The sequence below is a fragment of the Papio anubis genome, chromosome 1 (assembly GCF_008728515.1).
Source record: "Papio anubis isolate 15944 chromosome 1, Panubis1.0, whole genome shotgun sequence".
In the NCBI taxonomy this organism is placed as follows: domain Eukaryota; kingdom Metazoa; phylum Chordata; class Mammalia; order Primates; family Cercopithecidae; genus Papio; species Papio anubis.
This window is the reverse complement of record NC_044976.1, coordinates 144,399,253-144,424,475: the sequence shown is the minus strand read 5'-3', so window position 1 is coordinate 144,424,475 and position 25,223 is coordinate 144,399,253. Positions and strand designations below refer to the sequence as shown.

The following is a 25,223-nucleotide window of genomic DNA, read 5'->3' as shown; positions in this document are numbered from 1 at the left end:
AGTTTTACTAGCTAGCAGAACTCTAGGTTCAAAATCTTTTCTCCAATCACTTTGAAAACACTGTTCCAATGGTTCCTAGAACCCGTTAACTGTTATGAAAAGTCTGATGCCCATTTGATTTATATTCCTGTCTAGATAATATGTTCCACAAATACACCTCCCTTACCTCTTCAAAACTATATCAGTTTTCTCTGTATTTGTCCTGTTTGGCACTCAGGGATTCATTTCCATGTGAAGATGTACATTGTTTTATGGATTTATTTATTTATTTTGCCCAGGTAAATTTTCGTTTTTTTATTTGTTGGATTTTCTCTTCCTTCCATTGCCCAAATTCCCTTCTACTGGAACTCTTAGTAAATTAATGTTAAATATGACTAGTCTTCATTATTCTTAAGTTTCCTTATATTTACCATCTCTTTTCCTTCAGCCCCGGTAAATTTATCATTCATCTCCATTGTGGGACCTCTTATTTTGGCAGTTGTATTTCTTTTTTCTTTCTTTCTTTCTTTTCTTTTCTTTTCTTTTTTTTTTTTTTTCTTTTTTTGAGACAGAGTCTCACTCTGTTACCCGGGCTGGAGTGTAATGGCACAATCTCGGCTCACTGCAACGTCCGCCTTCTGGGTTCAAGTGATTCTCCTGCCTCAGCCTCCTGAGTAGCTGGGGTTACAGGCACCCGCCACCACACCTGGCTAATTTTTGTAATTTTAGTAGAGATGAGGTTTCACCATGTTGGCCAGGCTGGTCTTGAACTCCTGACCTCAGGTGATCCACCCAACTCGGCCTCCCAAAGTGCTGGGATTACAGGTGTGAGCCACTGTGCCTGCTGGCAGTTGTATTTCTAACTTCCAAGAATATTTTTTTGCTCTTTGATTTGTCCTGTTCATGACAAGTTCTTCATGTAATTGTTATAGCAGCAATAGTCTCTCTAATGTCTCTGAAGATATTAATTAACGTATTTAAACCTCTCTTCTGTGCCCTGAATTATGACTGTGCCTACTGGGGTCCGTTGCACTGTTTGTGTTTTAGTTAACAAATACTCATATAGTTCTTACTATGTGCCAGGCTCTGTTCCAACCAGTTGTTCTTCTCTGTCTGGTCCCACTTCACCTCCATCATCTCATGCCAGTACTCTCAAAACTCCTGCATTCCACTTCTACGAAACCATTTGTCCTTCCTAAAATTATGTCATATCCTCCCAGCTCTGTGCTATTGCCTGAGTAATTAACTTTTCCATGAATATTTACCCTCTTCTCTATTTGCCAAATTCTCATTCTTTTTTTTTTTTCTTTTTTTTTTTGAGACATGGTCTCCTCCAACACCCAGGCACTATCTCAGTTCACTGCAAACTCCACCTCCCGGGTTCAAGCGATTCTCCTGCCTCAGCCTCCTGAGTAGCTGGGATTACAGGCATCCACTACCATGCTCAGCAAATTTTTGTATTTTTAGTAGAGACGGGGTTTCACCATACTGGTCAGGCTGGTCTCGAACTCCTGACCTTGGGTGATCCACCTACCTTGGCCTCTCAAAGTGCTGGGATTACAAGTGTGAGCCACCGCACCTGGTCACCATTCATTCTTTAAGACTCAGCAAAAACATTGTCTTCCATGAAGACAGAATGGGTCGTTTCCTCCTCTATATTTCTTTAATGCTTTGTACAGACCCATCTTATAGTTTGGGTCAATTGTTATTACAATTATTTGTTTGTGTACTTAAACAAAAAATTGCATTCTTCTATCATTATTCAAGATTGTTTAAGGTGAGGAATTTAACTTAGTTTTATATTTCTGCCTTTCCCACTTAGCTTCTCATATTACGGCTGGGACATGGTGGGGTCAAAAATAGGTGAATAAATGTCTCATTGGCCTCAAATAAAATAACAGATACCATACAAAGGTGACAAATACCAATGAATGTGACATTTTGAATTGATTGCTGGCTGTGACACCGTCTATTAAAAGACAAAAATAAAATAATTATTTTTGCTTACACAACATTTTCTTTCAAATATCACTTTAAGATTATTCTATTTGCTATAACCTCAATGTTATAAAGCCCCAGTCAACTGTTAGAAATTAACCCTGCAATTAGCCAGGCGTGGTGGCAGGTGCCTGTAATCCCAGCTACTCGGGAGGCTGAGGCAGGAGAATCACTTGAACCCAGAGGGCAGAACTTGCAATGAGCTGAGATCATGCCACTTCACTCCAGCCCGGGCAAAAGAGTGAGACTCTGTTTCAATAAATAAATAAATAAATAAATAAATAAATAAAGATCAAATAAAAAGAAGTTAATCCTGCAATATACACATGAAGAATACAGTTAGAGTTGTCACATAGTATGTATAAGGTAAGTACTTTCACTTGGAGGTAGGTATGACAAACCTGAAAGCTTATTTTAAAATAACAGCTTTACTCTTGCTTGCTTGTATTTTCGTGATTCAATGGCCAAGAAGAAATAAATATTTTCTGAAACAAACAGCAATTGATAAATTACAAAATACTTCATAAGCATAAAATAGAAATAGAAATGATGTGAAAAGGAAGATAAGTATTTTAATTGTATAGTATTAACCAGGATTTTAGGAAAAGGGTGTAAGTATCATTCTTTAATGTTATGTTGGTACACATGTGTGTATTTTTCTTTAACCAAGAAAAATAGTCATTAGGAACTAACTGTTTTTAACATCTTAGGTTTTAAGAAGATATTTTCTAAGCTGATATGAATCCTACTTAAGTATATTTAAGATCTCTCATTTAGAGTTAAGTGGAAGAAGAAAAGGCAAAATTGTCTTTGCAGATGTTGAGAAGAAATTCATTGCAGGCAATCATCATTTAATACCCAGTACTGACTTTTTGAACAAGTGCTTTCTCTAAATGATAAATCAAATGTGTTGGCACTAACAGTAATCTCTTAGAATATGAATGAGAAAAGCAAGAATATTAAAACAATAGAAACATTATCATAAAATATCAGCCATTATAGCAAAGAACAGCAAAGGAAATTGGGAAACTATTTTGAATTTTTTTATGGCTCATGTTAACGCTGTCTACAGCAGGGACTATTGCATAGAAAAGCTAAAATACGAATTGAGCTGTAAATATTTACCCATTGGCATTGCGGAAACTAACATTTGAAACGAAAGGATGGAAAATCTTGTGATAGACACCAAAAAAAAATTTTTTTTCTTAAATACTACAATGTCTCATGCTCTAGACAAATGAAACTACTTTGTAGATTTTGAACAAGCCATATACACGTTTTTCCACCTCGGTTTACATTCCTTTGCCTCCATTGGCCGAGTTTACCTCCATCTCTGTCTACAGAAGGCTTAATTTTCTTTAAGGCTCAGCAGGAAAACACCTAGTTTTATTACCTCTGTAGGCATTAATTTTTGAATACTTAATGCATTATATAAGCTTTTGGGGTACTTGTCATAAACATTTTTGTACAGATTTCCATAGCATTTTAATTTCCAAAATGCTTTACATAATATTACTTTGTTAGATATTTTATGTGCGTGGTGGGGGGGTTGGGGACAGGGTCTCGCTCTGTTGCTCTGTTGCTCTGTCACCGAGGCTGGAGTGCGGTGGCACCATCATAGCTCACTGCAGCCTCAAACTCCTGACTCAAGAAATCCTCCTACCTCAGCCTCCCAAGTAGCTGGGACTACAGGCACACACCACCATGATCGGCTATTTTTTGATTAATTTATTATTATTATTATTTGTAGAGACGAGGTCTCACTATGTTGCCCAGGCTGATCTCCAACTCTTGACTTTAAGCAAGCCTCCTGCCTTGGCCTCAAAAGTGTTGGGATTACAGGCATGAGTCACCATGCCCGGCCTCATTTGATCTTCACTGTAACCCTCTGGCAAAACAGGAGAAGAAAACAGAAGAAACTGAGGCTTCCAAGGGCTGGGGCTGCCCAAGACAACCCCGTGTGTAAATGAAGGGAGAGGACTGTGCTCATGAATCTGCTCCTTTCCCAGCATTCCACACTGCCTCTCAGCACCTTACCCTCATCTTCCTTTGTTAAGTTGAATGCCAGATGAAGGCAGAAAGGAAACAAAATGAACAGATTGCTCTCCAAATACCAACAGGGTTTACATGAATGTATAGCAGCCCCAAACATTTCCCACACAGATTTAAACCCTCAATTTTATGAATCATTGTTTACCTTGCACATGTATCCAGATCCCATCGGGTTAACCCATATTCCATAAAAATAACCTTAGGCTCAGCAAATAGACAGGTTGCCCAGTGATCGAGGACTTGAGAACTCAGTTACTAGCAAAGCATTTTGGTTCAACAAAATTCAGGGAAGACTCCGCTGCCAGGCAGGGTCAGCATGGATGCCTCTGTACAAAGAACGCTATCCCATCAACATTGTTGTTATAGGGAGATTCTTCTTCTGTAAGAGGAAATGAAAATAACTCCATGCCTATCCCGACAGAGCATGTTAACACCGGGATTTTAAGGTGCATTTTGTGCTATTATCTGGTGGGTGTCAGGCTGGTTTCTGATTTTGAAATGCCTTCCCTTCTCCTGCCTGCCTCTGCGACCAAGTGGCATGACACAAACGTGGCTTTGATCCCCTTCTTTACATTAATTCTCTTTTTACAGATATAAGCCTTTTTGTACCCAGCTTTGCTTTTATTTTTATTCCTATTATTAAAGTGGTCTTTTGGCTACCAGCTGCTTCTTTTCAGCATTTATGAGGATTTGGCAGTTATTTATTTTTTTATTTCAGTGGTGGGGAGCCCAAAGTTCAATCTAGCAAGGGGTCCATCAGACTGTGTTTTGTGGGTGGATTATGCATAAGGCAGGCCCACACCTTGGCTCTGATTTCAGCTCTACGGGCTTCCTCTTGCCTGGGAGCCTGTGGAAAGTTGCATTCTTGGAACCTCCCAGAGCGGGTGGATGTAGCGGGAGAGACGGAGGCTTTAGGCTAAATTGCCAAATCCTATATTTGTACACCAGCAGGCAATAAGTGAAGAAGCTTAAGTATTGCATTCCCACTGTCTGAAGTCTGCGAGACCCTGCAATCAAACACCGAGACCTTTTCTGAAACAATTGTGTCCGATGACAGTTTATTATGGAAAGAGTCAGTATCGCTCAGGATGCTTGCCAATAAAACAAAGTGAAAAACAGGATCTCTTCATAATTTCTATTCCATGATCCACAATTTCATAGATGATAGCTGAGCTCTTATTCAGATTTCGAAAACCACTTTGTGTCCTTATGGGCCGTTCGCTCACACAGGGCCCGAGCTGGGGGAACCCTCCACGGGCAGTGGGCAGTGCCAAGCAGAGACAGCCTGCCTTTGCTAAGCCCATCCTGAGCCTGCCCGGTGACCTCCTCTCCCAGTGACACAGACAACCTCTGAAGACTGAGTTAAGCATGAGGTTCAAACAGCAGCCAGCGCTGATGATTTGCCTCTTATTTTGGTGTTAAAGTTGGGAATTATCATCCTGCAGAATGATTTTATAGACACCTCTGAGTCAATCCTTCATATCTAAATCAGAACAGCACAGTCACCAGCAGGTTTGACAACAGGTAAACTTTTGCAAAATGCCAGCTGGCCTCACTAAGAAATTATACTCAGTGGAAGGCATGGAGCTACATTTTCTTGTCACCTCTGGCAGACATTTTGTTTACAGATTTAGCTGAATATTCCTCTTAGTTAAGGAATGCAGCTGGAGGCTGCCTGTGTGAAATAGTCACACTCATTTCTTCTGCATTTGCTTGAAAAAATATTTTCCCTCAAATAAAATTGTGCAAGCAGCCACTCTGACTTTGGACAAGAAAGTAACACCCTCATGGTGTCTGCTGTGGACAAGGAAGAGCTGCATATCTGGCATTTACATTCCATCACATATATTGGCATTTGATTAGAACCAGTATAAGATTTTAGACATATTTTTTCTCGAACAGTTAAAAAAAATCAGATGAAAGCAAGGCTGGTATTCACCGGCATGCACCATGACACTCTGTCAATTATTAATAGCTGGCATTCATTCAGATAAGATGGGTTTCCAGTCTCATTGGCTGGTGCCTGTGCCAGTCTGATTATGAACTATTCTGAATATCATTCCTGAATATATGTTGCATATTTCCATAAAGATTCTAAGTCCCTTGTGGGTGGAGAGTACAGTATAAAATTCTTATGAATCCTTGAAGCAACCAACTTGGTGAGAAGCATATGGCAGATGCTCCATAAATACTTAGCAAGTGGCATTTAATTAGATAATAGGAATTAGACACATTCTGCATTGGCACAATATGACTATCATTGGTCTCATTTCACTCTGTAATGAGCCATTTACCTAGCCTAATGACCTGCAAGCTACTGTGGTTATTTTCACTAGTGCAAAAGTCAGATTAAAAAATGGACCCAGAGAGGGTCACAGAAAAACCCTATGCAGCTCATCAACACAGGAATGCACAATAATGCATACGCCCAATGCGAGGCGCACCAAAAAAACCTTTCCTGGCTCAGCCTACTGCCAGACATGATTAGGAAATGGAGAGAAGAGGTTAGACTTTTAGGTGTATTAAAACATTTCTGACTATCACCCTGGAGTAGGGCTGAAATGTTGCCGTCAACGGATTCACAAAGGGTTTCAGCTAATTCAGACTGATATTTCATACTAGCTCATCTTTTGATTAGTTTAATGTCTTCTATTAAAATAAATGTCTTTTGGTTTCTTTTTACTCAAAACCCAGTGCCATCCTCCATCCACCACCACTTCTTAAAATTTTTAAACCAACCAATACATACTTTTCACGTTCTAGAACTAAAGGGTAATTCTTGAAAAAAATTTTATTCCTCCTTGATGTTTGTGTCTTTAAGATATTCTTGAGGTTATTAAACCCTCTCTGTGGCCATTATTTAGCAAACTTTACATTATCCATTGCCTATATTTTCCTTAAAGTCAGTCCCTTTAGCCTTTAATCATCTGTGTGTTCTCTGAACCCATTCCAATTCCACAAGTTATATATGGAGTTAGGGTCACTGACCCTGGACCCCAGTTCTTTAACAGAAAAAAACCCATGACTTTCTTCTTCATTGTTCTGGGAAATCATGCTCAGGCTCTTGTTCAAAGTCATGTTGCCGGGTTAGTGTTATTCTGTATCTATGATCTAGGAGACTGACATGTCATGAGACATACATAAGGGGATACTGTCAAATGTTAGGTGTGTGGGCGTTACACATTTTGAATTTGTGGTGATTGGAGCATGGGCTTGGTTAGTATGCCTGTGCACTATAATCATAGTTTTATCACATCAGTTAATGGCAGAAGCAAGTTACAGGGGAAATAAAGTAGTTAAGGAAAATCAAAGTTTTCGAAACTCTTGATACTATACAAACACTGTATGCCAATGTGGATCAGACTATTCATTCAGTTAAATAAAACATTTTATTCAATAAACAATAACATGGCATATCTGTATTAAATAATTTGGAGTTTCTGCTAATTTAGGAATGAGATTTTCCCCAATTAGTCTGCATTGTGGAGGTGCCATCTAATCTTTGTAACTGAGAAGAACCTAAGAGTAGTAAAACTTTTTGGTGATGTCCACTGAGAAATGGTGTAAGAAATCTCCAGCATAGAAGAGGCACTTAGACGTTTCCCCTCAACAGCTAACAGCGGAACTGACTAGCCTGAGTGTGTGAGAAGCAATAGTTACAAGATGGAATGGAAAGACCAAAGGAAGTGGCTTCTGTTTTTCACAGCCTTGCCATGCTCTGCCTTACTCTGTGGCACATAAAAACTGTAAAATAGCTCAATGAAAAAATCTCATGTTATATACCATTAGTAAAATACTACCATTATTTTATATGGTACTAATTCTCTGCTGGATGTTGTCCAACAATTTAGGTAATCTATTACTTACATGTAAAATAATACTAAGTATTACTCAGGATTCTCTTCCAATCTTATGAGTGTCCCTTGAAGTAATGGGTTTCCTCTATAGATAGGAATGAGAGGGTTAGAATTTGATAAGAGTTTGGGTCAATTTTTAAAAAGGGAGACTGGGTTCAGTGGCTCGCAACTGTAATCCCGGCACTTTGGGAGGCTGAGATGGAAGGATTTCTTGAGCCTGGGAGTTTGAGACCAGCCTGGGCAGCATAGTGAGACCCTATCTCTTACAAAAAAAAAAAAATTAGCTGAGCATGGTGGTGCACACCTATAGTTTCAGCTACTCAGGAGGCTGATGTGGGAGAATCACTTGAGCCCAGGAGGTTGGAGCTGCAGTGAGCAGTAACTGGGCTGCTGCACCTCAGCCTGATCAACAGAGGAAAAGCCTGTCCCCACCCTCCACCACCAAAAAAAGAGAGCTAAACAGAAAAATTAGGCAATGTTCCTTAAAATGCTCTCCTGTCACAAGATAGAACTTTGTTAAAACATTATACACTTTGGGAGGCCAAGAGGGGCGGATCACGAGGTCAGTAGATCGAGACCATCCTGGCGAACACGGTGAAACCCCGTCTCTACTAAAAAAAAAATACAAAAAACTAGCCGGGCGAGGTGGCGGGCGCCTGTAGTCCCAGCTACTCGGGAGGCTGAGGCGGGAGAATGGCGTAAACCCGGGAGGCGGAGCTTGCAGTGAGCTGAGATCCGGCCACTGCACTCCAGCCCGGGTGACAGAGCGAGACTCCATCTCAAACAAACAAACAAACAAACAAACAAAAACATATATATATATATAGTGTAACAGCTCCTATAAATTCTGAGATGATTGCACAGAGAAAATTCAGTTGGTTGAACATAGTACTTTTCAGTGTTTTACAATACATTTAAGCATTAGCCAACATCTAGCAAGAGAATTAGTATTATGTGGAAGTAACAGAAAACCTCTAATTTAGCCTGTAAAAAAAGGGACATGTATTATAAGATAAGGGGGTGTCTTATGGGATTGAGAATAAGACCTCAGAAAAGAATTACAACCATGTTAGAACACTCGGGATGTATTAACCTGGGCAGGCTGTTATTTTAGCTTCTTGTCTGCTAACATAAAAATGTAAAAACTGGACAATTAACTGTCATTATAATTTTAGATTTGTGTTATCTGGATCTAGGGTGGATATTTAATAAATACTGGCTTAAACACTTTAGCTTTTACTTTTTCCCTCTGTTAAGTATTTAATGATCTGTAAATAAGCACTTCAGAAAATGCTACCTAAAAGGACTCTGTGCTCTTTTACAACACGAAAAATCTTTGTGTGATGTGAATGATTCACCCTCTGATTTGTCTGTTTGCTAATGAGATGTTTGGCTTACATGGTCAGTATTTTGTCCAATAATATATTTTGTCCAATAATGTGCAAGGCCAGTCCTATGGAAGGAGGTCATATTCTCCTAAAGAAGTGTTGCTTCCTCCACATTCCAGGTGAGGTTCCTCTTGTCTTTTTGGAAGAGAACATCTGACAACCTTAAGCCAGGTCTCTAGGGTTGTAGGAAACACACACATTTTCTCTCCATCTTTGTTCTCTCTGATCCTCTGTTTCATTTTTTTCTCATTTACAGACTTTCTCTGTTTGTTTGCTTCCCGATATCCTCCCTTAAAGAGAACAGTCACATCAAGGCTGAAATGAAATCTCTTAGTCCTAACCCTAAATTCCCAGGAATTTTCTTCCACAGAGGGTCAGAGAGTGGTAGTGTCTAGAATACTTCCCAGAAAAGGAGAGCTTGGGCAGATGACACAGTTAGAGCCACCATAGAAGACCGAGCTTGGCTATGGGCAAAGGTTTGGTGATTACCTCATCTATTTCTTCTAAGACAGTCTTGCTCAACTGAATTCTCATTCTCAGGTGCCTCTTTGAGAGTAGAGTTTAAGAATATCAGTTTTTTAAAGTGCTCCTCCGGTGCTTCTTGTGCAGTCTGAAGACTGGTAGACACTGTTCTAGAATATACTCCCAAAACGACTGTGAAAAGACGGAGTTTCAACCTGCACATCTGTAATAAACAGCATATCTGAGGAAACTGTTAAAACATTTGCTATTCTTAGAGTCCTGGGACAACTCTGTTCTCTGCTGGAGCTGGGCACTGGGTTCTGTGTCTCCCTTTCATGGTTCTGTGTGATCAGCTGCATACGCAAGGGGGAGCCATGATAGGTTTCAAAGGCCTTGGTGGGCATGGCTGATGTTTCCTGAGTGACTTGCAGTCAGCTCTAGTAAGAAATTAGTCACTGCGTGGCAGGTAGTTAAATTCTGTACTTTTATTGTGTATAGGTTTTAGTCAAATGCAATTTTTAAAACCTAACATCATTTGGAGCCACAGCAAAAGTTTACCATTAAGGGTGTGCCCATGGTGGGGGCAGCTATGAAATTAGGAAGACTGTTTAATATGACTATCTTCATTGGGATTTTTTTATTTTTATTTATTTGTTTTTTTGTTTTGAGACAGAGTCTCTCTCTGTTGCCCAGGCTGCAGTGCAGTGGCATGATCTCGGCTCACTGCAACCTCCACTTCCAGGGTTCAAGCGATTCTTGTGCCTCAGTCTCCCGAGTAGCTGGGATTACAGGCGTGTACCACCACCCCTGGCTAATTTTTCTATTTTTATTAGTAGAGAAGGGGTTTCACCATGTTATTCAGGCTGGTCTGGAACTCCTGACCTCAAGTAATCTGCCTGCCTCTACCTCCCCAATTATTGGGATTACACGCATGAGCCACTGCGGCCAGACTTCATTGGGATCTTTAGGGAAGTAAAAATACATGAACATTTTCCTCCAACCCTCTCTCCCAGAAAGCCGAAATTGGGATACGTTGTCGTCATGGGTGGTGCACTGCAATTTGGTCGTTTTTCTCTCTTTCTTAATGGTACATAACATTGAGGTGCATCTTAAAATCGATGGCATCTTAGATTCAAAGAAATATGGTATAGGCTGCTTCGATATTTCTTTTCTTTCTTTTTTTTGGAGATAGAGTTTCGCTCTTGTTGCCGAGCCTGGAGTGCAATGGCGCCTTCTTGGCTTACCGCAACCTCCGCCTCCCAGGTTCAAGCAATTCTCCTGCCTCAGCCTCCTGAGTAGCTGGGATTACAGGCATGCGTCACCACACCCAGCTAGTGATCCACCCGCCTCGTTCTCCCAAAGTGCTGGGATTACAGGCATGATACTATGCCCGGCCTTATATTTCACAGTCTGGATGTTTCCTATCAAGATTTCATGGTAGAATTAGTGATCACCAAGTATCCACGCGCTCCCCTACTATCTACAGCTTCTCTGCAATTCATTTGGGCCCGTGTGGCCAATTCTGACCAACAGATCATGAACAGAAGTGACTCATGTTTCTCACCACTTCCTGACCTCCCACCCCAGACCAAGGCAGTTAAGTGCTAATGTACCTCTTCTATCCCCATTTCCCTGCCACAGCAAAATCGGGAGTCAATAGGCACTAAATACTCATTTGTTTAACAGGCTTGCAGTAATATATACCCACCTGACAAGTGGACCATGACGACTCCTTCTGCTGGGTTCCTACTAAGCAAAGACTCATTACTTTCCACACCTGACATTTTAAGTAGTAGCCCTGGGGTGCCGCTCCCCCTTGTTCCCGTGCATCTCTGAGCTTTTCATGATCAGCTAAACTTTCACATTCTTTTACCATAACTGGCTTGGGGATGGGGGAGAAATAATCTTCCAAACAGGAACACAGGGAAAAGCATTGGATTTCTACTCTCCAAATATTTGGTGAGATTTGAGAAGCAACCAGGAATGTGAGCTTCAAAAAATCGGGCGATTCCTCCAACGTGGAAATCTTTTGGCACACTGAATCTTTTGGTCCACCGGCTTGTTGAGAAGCCTTTAAAGTCAACTGATCCCCAGAACAAGATCTCTCTCGGGCTTTACTGGGAGTTATTCTTTTGAAAATGCAATTCTGAATTCACTTTTCATGTTGTCTCAGGAAAATCCTGTTTGTGAAAATGCCTCATGGTATCTTCCTGAATCTGAAGAAGTAAAGAGAAAGACTGTTTGCTTTGATGTAATCAGATTCTCTGGAATTTAATCCTATATGCTATTTATGGCTGAGCTAGCCATTCAAAATTAAAATGAACCTTTCATCCATGTGTATCATAAATGGGCATTTATCAGGATTATATGATTTTGCAATCCATCTGAATACGTAACCAGAATTTGTTTTCTTTCCGTTTCACTATGTAATTACCATGCAACAATAACAAAAGTGACATGTTTGAAGAACAGATAAAATGCTGTAAATTGGCCAGTAATGGTGATATTTCCTCATCTTCTGAAAAACCCATTTATTCTCTCTCTCAACAAATCAAGGCATTGTCAGCCCATACTCATCTTGTGGCCAGAGGGGCTCCACCAATTTCTGGATGTAAGTGAGTCCTGGAATGCAGATGAGGCCGACTAACGAAGGCTTTCAGTGCAGGCAGCTGGTCTTTGCTTGCCTCAATTTCTAAATCATCTATAATGGGGCCAAGACCTCCCAAGCACTAAAAAGAGCGAGCTGACATGCTGGACAAACTGTTAATTTTTTCCTGAAGAAGCTGCTATATTGCACATCTGTCACTACGGTGCAGACAATTACTCACTGAGTCAGGGAAAAAAATCTGCCGCTTGTTTCTAGCTGAGTTGTTAAGGGACCTAATGGAGAAATACAATGGCGTGGGAGTCAAAACATGCTGGTTTCCTGTGTGCTCGGCAATTGTTCACTCCTTTTGGAAGACTGTCTTGTAATATTAAAACATGTGAAGTAGACTAAGATGTGTGTGTACAAAAAACAGCAAAGGAATGAGAAGAGGTACAATAAAAGGACAGGCATATAAAGAGGTAGGACGATCAAGAACCCAGCCTTACAGATTGCAGACCACTGTACTTATTGCTGAGAACGTAACAACGCTGTGGCCAGTGTATTAGAAATACTGTGATTTTGCACATTATAAATTTCAAACTTTTAATGTGTTTTCCCCAAGTGCTTCACAACCGTCTAAAAATTATTTTATGAATTTCATGCCTCGTATATGCAAGATGGTTTATCTATACTGTTTCCATAATGAATTACAGGCATCAGTGAGACACTTTAGAATTCCAGATTTGTCAGTCATCTAACAGAACTTTAGTTTTTTTTTTTTTTGTTTTTTTTTTTATCTTCTCTAAACTCATTTACTTATCATAAATGAAATTCTGGCATTTGAATAAATTAACTTCAATAAGTGATGGAAGAATTTGTTTGGATTTGAAAAGCATATATTGAGTGAGTATACTATCTCTCAGTCTTTCTATTTTTATTGAAGAATACTGTTTTCATAAAGAAAGAAACTTTTTTTTAAAAGAAATTTAATAGGAAGATGCAAAGAGAAGATAGTTTTGGCTGTTTTACTTGGGATACTATTATAATATACTTTTATCTCTACAGTCTTACAGCTGGAAAATCAAGCATTCTATACACTCTTAATATACTAGCAATTTATCTTGAAAGTTCAAACTGAAAAAAAAAAAGAAACATAAAAAATAGCCCTCAATGTTAACCTTACTTCAGCCTTGAAAAATTAAGAAACAAATACAGGACATTCTGATATTGCAACAGGAGGGAGGTATGTGGATCTGAGAATGATTTAAACTGTCTGACAATTCAAAGACAGGAGACAACTCTAATGTACAGATAAAACTAAAAGTGGCAATAGTAGATCATACTCCTGGCAGTTAATGGCAGTGACTCGCTGGAGACAAATCTGGATCTACTTAAAGTGTCAGGTGTGTAAAGTAATGAGTCTTTGCTTAGTAGGAACCCAGCAGAAGGAGCTTTCATGGTCCACTTGCCAGTTGAGTATATATTACTACAAGCCTGTTAAATCAATGAGTATTTAATACCTATTGCATGAAAAAAAAAAAAAAAAAAAAACACCCTACTTATTTTAACAATTTTACTCAGTTTTTTTGGGAGAAAAGATAAGTTTAGTCAACATAGTGAAATGCCTTTTACAGCAAACAAAACTCAACACTTTAATGTGTACTACAAAACACTTAAAATGTCCAAGCAGCTTTATGAGAGGCACAACTTTCCAAAAGGAAATGGAGTGATTGTAACAGATTTGAACTCTGATACTTTAAGCGGTCAGAGAGAGCCTGCGTACCCTGTTACATTAGAATCACAGAATCCTTGAGCGGAAAGAGACCTTAAGCAAGTTAGCCTAATGAAGCTTCACAGAAACAATAAAAACAGGGAAATGTGGTAGAGCAGCTCACAATCGACTATGAATACATTTGTGAATCAAATACATTTACCAATATTTTTCTCTAATTTTTTTGAGGTATTGAAATTTTTCAAGGCTTAATAACAATGAACTTAACTGCATTATTAAATGCTAATTGTCATTGGGTACTCATTGAAACTAATTTTCGAAGTACTTTCAACTGTTAAAAAATTACTGTAAGGTAAAAGGGAAACATTTAAAGCACAAAGACAATGACTGCTTATAAATAATGGTCTTAAACATTAGGTTTTATTCTTTCCTTCTTTGTTGTACTATTAATATAACTTTCTACCAAAAGAAAAATAAAAAAAAATTTTTTGCTAACGATTTCTTTACAATGCCAATTTAGATCACTTTTCTTTTTGAAAGACAAAATATAGATGAAAATGGTTTTAAAAAGCATGTCAACAGTTATTTTTTTCTCTTTTGGGAAATATCTGCTCAAAATGAAATGTACTGAATAGAAGCAATTGTCAGTTCAATTTACAAGAATACCAATTTTCCATGTTAATATAAACATTAATAAAATGCAATATTTTGTAATTATGTCTGTATACTGCACACAGGCATTATAAATACACCTATAGGTACACATTATGTATCTCTTTACCCCTACTGTGTTAACTTCTGTTTGATAACCACAGTATGAGTTATAAAATACATGGTATTTAAATGCTGAGACCAATTTATGGGCAGATTTTAATTAGCAATGAATTCTTATTTAAAAGGGTACCATATAGTTTAAAAATAAAAGCAACCAAATTAAATATTGTATTTGGGGAGCAGAAAAGAAGGAAACAAATGACTCCAGCACACAGTCTGGTCATTATCAAGTATAACAAATAAATTTTTTAAACAGTCAAGTTGCTAATGTAATCATGCTCACCGTCTCTAGGCTATTGCAGGTAATTAGGATAGAAAAGGAAGACCTATGCACTCTCTAAAATTTTTAGTACAACCAATTAATTTGCTATAAGGCTACAGATACTGTAGAAGAGTGGCTTCACAAAGGAGCAGAAGAAACATCTTACTACCTTTTAAAGGAAATATAAATGATACACTCTAAATCTTGGGGTTCTATGGACATCATAACTGGCAAAAAGTTAACTGTAACTATATATAAAACACAAATTAGTGGGCTTCAGATGGTGAAAGACATTTGATTTATACTAAAAAATTCCTGTTTTAATTGTGCTTGTTTCTCCAATTAAGTTCAGGTACAACCAGAACATCAGGTCTGCACTGAATTTTCTTAAAGACTGAATGCTGAGGGCATGTCAGTAGGAGTACGGGGGAAGCTTGGGATGTTATCACTTTTCTGCTTTGAGTGCTGATTCACATATACTGTAGAGTACATATATTCTGTACAATTAAACACTTCAACAGAATAAGAAGTATTTTAAGTCCTCTGTGAAACACATAGAGGGCGTCAAGATGAAGAACTGTCTTCTATTAGCTGAAAATACAAAGAAGAATTTTTTTGAGGTGTTAGAGAACCTAAATGTACATCCTACAGAAGTTGCTTCGGAAGATCTGTATCTGGCCAGAACAGCAACAATAAACAGCATTCATAAGGACTGCAATATTTAATGAAGAAGTTTCTATACACTAGTCTGATATATATACTGCTCTTCTTCACTACAAGGGTTTTTACCTCCATTAGAACATAGTAAGGTGAAAAAGAACAGCCAAGTCCTCAGGAATTTGGAACCAGGCTCACAATGACCTCATTGTTTGCTCTCAGTGGCTTCAAACTTGGCTTTTTGAGATCCTAGGGTTTTCGAAGATCTCCAGGCAATCAAATTAAGAAAAAGCTCAAACACCAAATTTTGAATAGACCCTAGAGCACAATACACTATCACAAAGAAGTTTTAAAACTTGCATATAATCTTCCCCCTTTCCCTGGCTACAGAGACAGAATGAGTATTTAGAAAATATCAGTTTAAAAAATGGCAAATTTATAAGTAAAAAACTTGTAGAAAGTCCATGGGGTTACTTTATCCAATAAGAATGATTCAAAAGAACATCTCTTCTGGTCGTCCATAGTCCCCTAACCAACCTGTCCTCTAGGCACAATATCCCTGGGAAAGAAGATGATTCTCAAGAAATGTACATTTGGCAAACTGTGAAGAATTTCAAATAGAAGGTTGGCCTTCGCCTCCCCAGTTGGCAGGATTTTTTTTAGGGGACCACCTGAGAAAGGTCTGTTACATGTATAAACTTCCTTTAACACCTTTTAAAAACTCTTCTGGGGGCCAGGCGTGGTGGTTCATGCCTATAATCCCAGCACTTTGGGAGGCTAATGTGGGCAGATCATTTGAGGTCAGGAGTTCAAGACCAGCCTGGCCAACACGGTGAAACTATGTCTATACTAAAAATACAAAACTTATCTTGATGTGGTGGTGGGTACCTGTAATCCCAGCTACTTGGGAGGCTGAGGCAGAACAATCGCTTGAGCCCAGGATGGGGAGGCTGCAGTGAGCCGAGATTACGCCACTGCACTTCAGCCTGGGCGACAGAGCCAGACTCTGTCAAAAAAAAAAAAAAAAAAAGAAAGAAAGAAACAAAAAATCTCTTTGGAAAATGACAAGATTTAAAAAACCCATTAGAAAGGTGATCCACGTGTGTTATCTTAGTCTTTACTCAACCAATAAAAGCCATTATAAATAAAATAATAATCATCATAAGTTGTTAATAATGAGGAAAATAAATAAAGATCTTCTAAACTAAAAGCAATTTAGAATCTCTGATACTATGAAGCAAATGACTCAGAAATAGCTCAATACTAGGCACATAATAAAAAGGACTTCTTTGCTAGGTTTTAAAGTAACATCTTGGGTCCTAGAAAGGGCAAATCAGTACCATTTACTTCTTTTGTTCACCTTCTAAACGGGCTGGGCCATTGCCAGAAATCTGAGTTCTGGGAGAGCCATTTAACTCTTCATATAAATAGACTCAATATTGTAATAAATTACTCCAATGATTAAAATTTTAAATCCATTTACTCACTTGAGTTGATCTTAAAAAAAAAATATCAATCTTTGGGAAAACAGAGGTAGAAGTACATCTGGATTAATAGAATTTACAGTTCAATCATGGTGAATTTAAAAAATACATTTTTCTTTCAATAATCATTTTATGTTCTAAATGAGGTAAAATTTATAAAATCTGCATTAAAGTAATGTCGAGGGCACTCTGGTGATAACAATGATGAGGTTTATTTTTGTCAAAATGTCCAAGGGAAACATTAATTATTGTTTGTCAACTGTGAACTTCACACTACATTGTCTAAGGATAGAAAATTAATGGGTATCACTCTGTCAGAAAATCCTCACAAAGAAGCCAAATTCAAGGAATGTGAAATTGACAAGCCTTTCAAACAAAGATGTGTTCGGACTTCACTGATGGGATGGCAGGTCTATTGGGTTACAATAGATAGGGATGATATAAAACACAATCCTTTCCTGCCTATCCCATTTTAGAAAGCGGTGGGTGTGCTCACATTTGTCTGGGCATTGCAGCACTGCACACATACATGAATTAAGCAAAGCATCAGAAAGTACTGACACATGAGATTAAAATAAATAAGAGAAACGAGCTGCTCTTTATACCTAGAAATAGCTGGAAATTACTGAAAAAAATTAAAGGGCAGAGGTTTTCATTTTAGCACCATGAATTGTGATGAAATCCCATTTCTCTCACTATGGTAGGACTGTAGGCAGTAAGGAAGCTAGAGTGATGTGTTTGAGGCAATGTACATTTTTGCTTCAAAAACAGAAGTCATGTTATCATTTTAGAACAATGGGACATACTGAATAAAGTCTGTAAAACATTTTTTCTTTGCTTTTCTTAGGCAGATTTTCCTGCATTGGGGGTATTAGTTGCGGAAGTACTTTTTGGTAGAGGAAATCCAAGTCCTAATCCCTTTGGCCTCTGCATGGCTTGAATTGGCTCAGAGATCCCCTTGCCATCTCGTCCAAGGCCTGACCCAGGTGTCCAGCCCATATTCTGAAGCATTCGGTTTCCAATATTATTTTCTAGGATTGGCTGCGCATTTTCACCTACAAATCCTGAAATGATAAAACAACAGCACACATTAATCAGTATGAACACAGCTGAAGATATTAGGCTATGAAAACGATGTTCTCCTAAGTTTTTTTCTTTTTTCCAATCAGGTACTAGAGGGGGCTGCGTATTCATCTTTGGATACTTCTTGTAGCTGAGAGAACAATGGAAGAAAGATCTTGTTTAGAATTTCAATTCTAGCACCTCACAGCAGGGTGAGCTATTCAACCTCTCTGGGATTTTGTTTTCTCATCTGTGAAATAGCCACAATACAACCTACATTGCCTATCTCACAGAAACCTGTAGGACAGATGAGATCATGTATGTAAAGAAACTTCTCAGTAAACCATAAAGTACCCTACGAATGGATTTATTTTCATTACCATGTTAGCCTTATGGATTATTCTGAAAATCATCAACATATATGGTAATATCTTACATTTGCCCATGACCTTGACATTTGACAGAACCAAAACTAAAACCAAACCAAACAAAAAGCACAACTGGTGGCATCTTGAATTCCTAGGAATTTACATTCTTATAATCTCTCTCCTTGTTATTTATTATTCAGTCTGTAATGTATGCATCCTTTAGTTCCTTTCCTCCTTTTCCTTCCATGGCCACATTTAAATGACTATATAATTAAGTTAGTAGAAATAAAATAGAAGAAAATAATATTAAATATACATATATTATAAAATTTAAAAAATATATTATATAAATTTGCAGGGACATAGACCACAATTCCCTCCACAGGCTTCCAGGGATAGATATATTTCTCCCTATTTCCCTCCCTCCTTTCTTCCCTTCCATCCCTCCCTTCCTCCCTTCATTCCTTATTTGAAAAAGGAGATTGGCTAGTGCTTAACATGAAATTTAGATATAGATGTTGTTTACCACATTTTGTTAGCAGGCAATTGAAAAATGCATCAATTTTAAGCATTTTCTCTTTGATGACATTTTCAAAAATAGACTTCTAATTTAATTTTCTTTTTTGGGCCCTTATAGAAAAAGTTGAGCATAGATAGTGTATATTTGGTTCTAGGGAAAAACTGAGAAGTACTAGATATCTGAAGTCCAAAGATGGAGAAATTAACAAACACTATGAAAGTCAAAGAATACAAGAACTTGAGCTCTTTCCTTCAATTGCAAGCTTGGGCTGGGCCTTGGGCGTGGTCGGTCTATCCCAGGCGTGGCACAGGTTGGCTCTTTCCTTGATTGGTTCATTTCTGTTCCTCCTCTAGCAGCAGGTATTGTATTATCGTGTATGAAAAGGGAATATAGCAAATCTGGAGCTAACCAGATACAAGCAATCAGAAATTATTTAATTTCTGATTATCAGAGCATTATCAGAGCATTTCTCATGGTTACTCCCCTCTTAGAAGAAAGTGGTTAACAAACAAACTAATATTGGAGTCTGTAAGAAAAAAAAAGAGAGAGATGAAAGTGTATCTTAAAAGAACCTTTCTCTTAGTGAGAACATATTTGGCCCAGCCCAATCTCTTATACCAGGGCTCAAATTTACAGGGATACAGTGCTTGACACCATTCCCTCCATAGGCCTCCTATACTAACACTTGCCAAATATCTATAGAATGCCTGTGGTATAGCAGCTGAGACCTGGCTCTAGCATATTTCTGCTCTGAAATGTGGACCATGTCTTCCTAGACAGAGGTTGAAATGGGCAGCTGTTGACATAACCACTCACTACCCTCAAAGGTTCGTGAGTCTCTTTAGTACCAACCTACACCTCACCCTGCCACTACCCCTTTCCCATCATCAGTTTTCTTCTTCTCTGACTCAGGATTATTACAGGACCTTCTCTCCAACTACCAAAAAAAAGCTGGAATTCTCTGTCCTACTGTTTGCACCTTCTCCCCAACTACCAAAAAAAAGTTGTAACTCTCTGTCCTACTGTTTCTCTGAGACTATGTTCAGAATGGTGGTACCAGCAGAGAAAGATCCTTGGATCTCAAACATCAATAAGAATAACAAAAATATTAACAATGGGACTCCAGAGTACAGTAGTGTTCTCTTTCTTATCCTGAGTTGTGGTTACCCAAATGGCCAATTTATTATTGTTCTTTAAACTGTTCATATACTTTTTTTTTTTTTTTTTTAGACAGAGTCTCACTCTGTTGCCCAGGCCAGAGTGCAGTGGTGAAATCTTGGCTTACTGCAACCTCCGCCTCCTGGGTTCAAGTGATTCTTGTGCCTCAGCCTCCTGAGTAGCTGGGATTACAGGTGTGTGCCATCACACCCAACTAATTTTTGTATTTTTTAGTAGAGACGGGATTTCACCATGTTGACCAGACTGGTCTTGAACTCCTCACTTCAAGTGATCCACCTGCCTTGACCTCCCAAAGTTCTGGGATTACAGGTGTGAGCCACGGCACCCAAACTGTACATATACATTTTTAAGTGTATTCTTTGAACTATGTATTTCACAGTAAAAAATAAAATAATAGTAAAAGAAATGTCAGCGTTGAACCAACAGTGTATCTTATCTGGTAATCTGTATCTCACATTGTGGGGAAGAGCAAGCGAGTCACGCTCTGTGATTCTTACTTGTAGAACAAGGAAAGCCACAAAATGCTAGACATGGGTTTTAATACCTACAACCCTCTTATTTACCATGGAGTAATCATCAATTGATTTTCAAAGCCGTTTATTAAACATTTTGGTATTTTCAATCTTTGGCGCATTTCAAGACCAAGAAGAGACCACATCATTACCATTTGCTAAATTCCTTACAGGGAGTAAGAACTAGCCAATGATTAATTGGCTTTGGATTTCTCAAATGAATTCATAGCTCATGGAAACAAGTACCTTAACATGTAACAGAAAGAACCTTCAACTACTTGCCTATTGAGTGGCAACATCTAATGTCAAACAAAAATTCTTGACTAACATTATTTACTGCTCGAGAAGGGCAAAATGCATATACAGAGATTATACATATATGTGTGTGTGTGTGTGTGACAGTGAAAAATGGACCTTAGTCACAAATACATACACGCATGCACAAAATAAAAGTCTTTTGTCAAAAATGCTGAATATAACACAAAAGCAATTAATTTATTTTGAAGTCATGACTGTGGTGGTAACCAGGACAGACCTCCACAGACCTCCAAGGTATGCAGTTTCTTCTGGACAGCTGCTGATCAGGTATGTCAGGTTAAACAGTGCCTTAGCATGTTGTCTCATATCCCTGATTTTTTGGTGATTGTCATAATTAATTTAATTCTACCCTAAGCTAAAGCCAGACCAGAGGTCTAATGCTGCTCTGGGCTGTACATCTGTTTACTCACATTTTCGATAGGATAGCTTGCAAAAGTTCAGAATTAAAATTTGTTTAATATTTAAGAAAAGAATAATGCCAATTTAAAATATTTCTATAAAAATTGCTAAATTATGGTGCATTTTCAGTCCTAAAGTGAACAGCAAATGATAATTGATTCACTATTATAATTTTAAAATGTTGGTATTTCAAGCAGGGTAGCCCAGGGGTGATCAGCATACTCTCATGCTTTTGTTTTTGTATAGACGGAAAAGAACTCATTCTCATTTTTTAAAATGATGGTTTCATTTTTCTTCATAAAAATAAAACAATATGACACAAAAGAAAGCATTATCTTGTACTCGGAAGAAAAAAGAACATTTTATTCTTCAAATGCTAAATCTTTCCTCATAGAAACACAACCTAAAAAACAAAAACAGTAACAGAGACTTCATTATTCATGGAAAGTGATTCTAGAGTAAAGTCTACTGTTGGCTTCTCATCCTTCTTTTATGAGATTAAGACTTGGGAGTGGAACAACTCAGCCTCAGTGCAGTATATACCACAACCATAATTTCCCTTTCTTTTGCTCCTGGCAGTGTTAAATCCTTTAAGACCTTTCCTAGAAGGCTCTCCTGCTCGGGCAGCTTTAGCAATACATCGCCTGCTAACCTTTCTGCCTGCTTCCGCTCCCAGCCCCCTGTCTGCTGGATCTCTCATATCCATTACAGCTGAGTCGGTCCTTTCCCCTCAAATCTTCCAAAGAGTACCGTGGAGGGTAATTCACTTGCATAATTGGCTCAAGAGATGAAAATCTTATATCGGCCTCTCTTAGCCACTAATCTATCCAGCTGACTGCAAGCCTAATTGGCAGCTTGTTTAGTAATTTGGCTCCTAAAGTGTTGTATTGATGTTGGATAAACAGCCAATGGAAGGGGAGGTGACACATGCTGCTTCCCATAGAATAGCTAGTGTACTCCGCCTCTGTCCCTACCCTGTATTCACAAGGCATTTATTAGTTTGTGATCACTCTTTCTTCGCATACTTTTTTCGTCATTACTTGACTAGCCAGCTGAGAGGCTGGGCTATTCTCACTATTATTAGCAACGTTATAACAATGGTAAGTTATAATACTGTCCTCTGTTCTCAGTAACTAATTTAGCGGCACAGATTTTTGATTGTTATTATTATGAACTCAAGGAACAGCATGAAGCACAGTTTAAGATGAGAGAAAGTGGTAGGTGTTACTACTACTCGTCGTCTAATGTTTTAATTATTTCATTTATTAATATAGAAAAGCTTCGTTACTTCAGACTAGTTTATAATTTTATCTGCAATATTGCAGACATACTTCATGATACTTTTGTTAACTAAAATCAGTTTAAATAGTTAAGTGCGTAAATATATGATGCACTGACTTATTTAAATAACAGAAATTTAATGTAAAACTAGTTTTTTTTCCTTAAGTGATAAAAACCTTGTAGAGAATAAAAGACATGATCTGTTATTGACATGCTTAGAAGAGGAAGTGTTCTTATTAACAGATGTTTTTAGTTAAACCGAAACATATTTCTTATGGAATGCTTATGTATCAAACAGTATGTATTTTCAAAAAATTAAAAATAAATCTTACAAATAGAAAACTGTTTTGGCCCTGAAGTCAGATAGGAATGTTTATCTGCCACAATATAATCAGAATCATTTTTGGTCTTCCTACTACAAAGCATGTCTACACAAAGCATGTGGTATATTTGTTAGGTATCTGATATTCATTATTTCTACTCTTCATTCAAAAAGGAAATTTTAATGGTCCTCAGAGAGTTGAAGTCACTTAACCTTGACCACACAGTGAGTAAGCTAGGACTTAAACTTTGGTTAAGTTTACTCCAAAAGCCTATATACATTTCTTTATCTGATTCCCTATAAGAATTTTTAGCAGAGATATTGTACAAATCACTACAAAAATTCATTGAGGAATATATGAATTGCAATATTAGGTTCTCTCAGTTTGTATATGAACAATATATCACAATTTGTATACGGACCATGTATCACAAATATATCACAGATACATTTCGATAACGCAGAATACAATGATGTCTGTAGCCCTTAGAAACTATAAAAGCTTCCATATTCATAATTTCTTTTGATCTTTTCAACCTGAAAGGGGAGTATTATTGGCCCCATTTTATAGATGAAACTGATGTTTGGAGAGCTAATTCAGCTGCCCGAAGTCAATTAGCTAAAAAGTACCCCAGTTAGAACTTGAACTTAGGACATTTGATCCCAGATGCCACCCTTTCAGCCGACTGAACACTGAACTTGCAATATTATATCATCAACATTTTCTGATGCATGGGGAGTTGCCCACAAGATGGCCGAATAGGAACAGCTCCAGTCTGCAGCTCCCAGCGAAATCAATGCAGAAAGTAGGTGATTTCTGCATTTCCAACTGAGGTACCTGGTTCATCTCACTGGGACTGATTAGACAGTGGGGGCAGCCCATGGAGGGCGAGCAGAAGCAGGGTGGGGCACTGCCTCACCCAGGAAGTGCAAGGGGTCAGGGAACTCCCTCCCCTAGCCAAGGGAAGCCTTGAGGGACTGTGCCTTGAGGAATGGTGCATTCCAGCCCAGATACTATGCTTTTCCCATGATCTTCACAACCCGCAGACCAGAAGATCCCCCCGGGTGCCTATGACACCAAGGCCCTGGGTTTCAAGCATAAAACTGGGAGACCATTTGAGCAGACACCAAGCTAGCTGCAGAAGTTTTTTTTGATACCCCAGTGGCATCTGGAACGCCAGCAAGACACAACCATTCACTCCCCTGGAAAGGGGGCTGAAGCCAGGGAGCCAAGTGGTCTTGCTCAGCACATCCCACCCACACGGAGCCCAACAAGTTAAGATTCACAGGTTTGAAATTCTCACTGCCAGCACAGCAGTGTGAAGTTGACCTGGGATGCTCAAGCTTGGTGGGGGAAGGGGTGTCTGCCATTACTGAGCCTTGAGTAGATGGTTTTCCCCTCACAGTGTAAACAAAGCTGCTGGGAGTTTGAACTGAGTGGAGCCCACCGCAGCTCAGTAAAGCTGCTGTAGCCAGACTGCCTCTCTAGATTCCTCCTCTCTGGGCAGGGCATCTCTGAAAGAAATGCAGCAGCCCCAGTAAGGGGCTTATAGATAAACCCCCATCTCCCTGGGACAGAGCACCTGCGGGAAGGGGCGGCTGTGGGCACAGCTTCAGCAGACTTAAATGTTCCTGCCTGCTGGCTCTGAAGAGAGTAGCAGATCTCCTAGCACAGCGCTTGAGCTCTGCTAATGGAAAGAATGCCTCCTCAAGTGGCTCCCTGACCTCTATGCTTCCTGACTGGGAGAAAACTCCCAGCAGGGGTCAATAGACACCTCATATAGGAGAGCTCCAGCTGGCATCTGGAGGGTGCTCCTCTGGGATGAAGCTTCCAGAGGAAGGAACAGGCAGCAATCTTTGCTGTTCTGTAGCCTCTGCTAGTGATACCCAGGCAAACAGGGTCTGCAGTGGACCTCTAGTGAACTCCAGCAGACCTGCAGCAGAGGGGCCTGTTAGAAGAAAAACTAACAAACAGAAAGGAATAGCATCAACATCAACGAAAGGATGTCCACACAGAAACCCCGTCCAAA

At 38.8% G+C, this 25,223-nt stretch overlaps 1 protein-coding gene across 5 annotated transcripts in view; it reads right to left on the bottom strand.

Moving 5' to 3' along the window:
- Positions 1-13,107: 13,107 nt before the first annotated feature.
- The window catches only part of GPATCH2 (G-patch domain containing 2), a 201,804-nt gene continuing 189,688 nt past the window's right edge, over positions 13,108-25,223 (bottom strand). For 2 of the 5 annotated variants that reach the window (XR_001895551.2, XM_009187272.3), the window contains one exon: positions 17,210-18,296. Coding sequence is in view for 3 of the 5 variants with exons in the window: in XM_009187272.3 (XP_009185536.1) it covers positions 18,284-18,296 (13 nt within the window). In the remaining 2 variants the exon portion in view is untranslated. Of the gene's footprint in view, positions 18,297-19,017; positions 19,709-25,223 lie in introns of those variants that run through there. The other 3 variants (XM_003893105.5, XM_021927155.2, XR_002517433.2) reach the window with 3 other exon arrangements.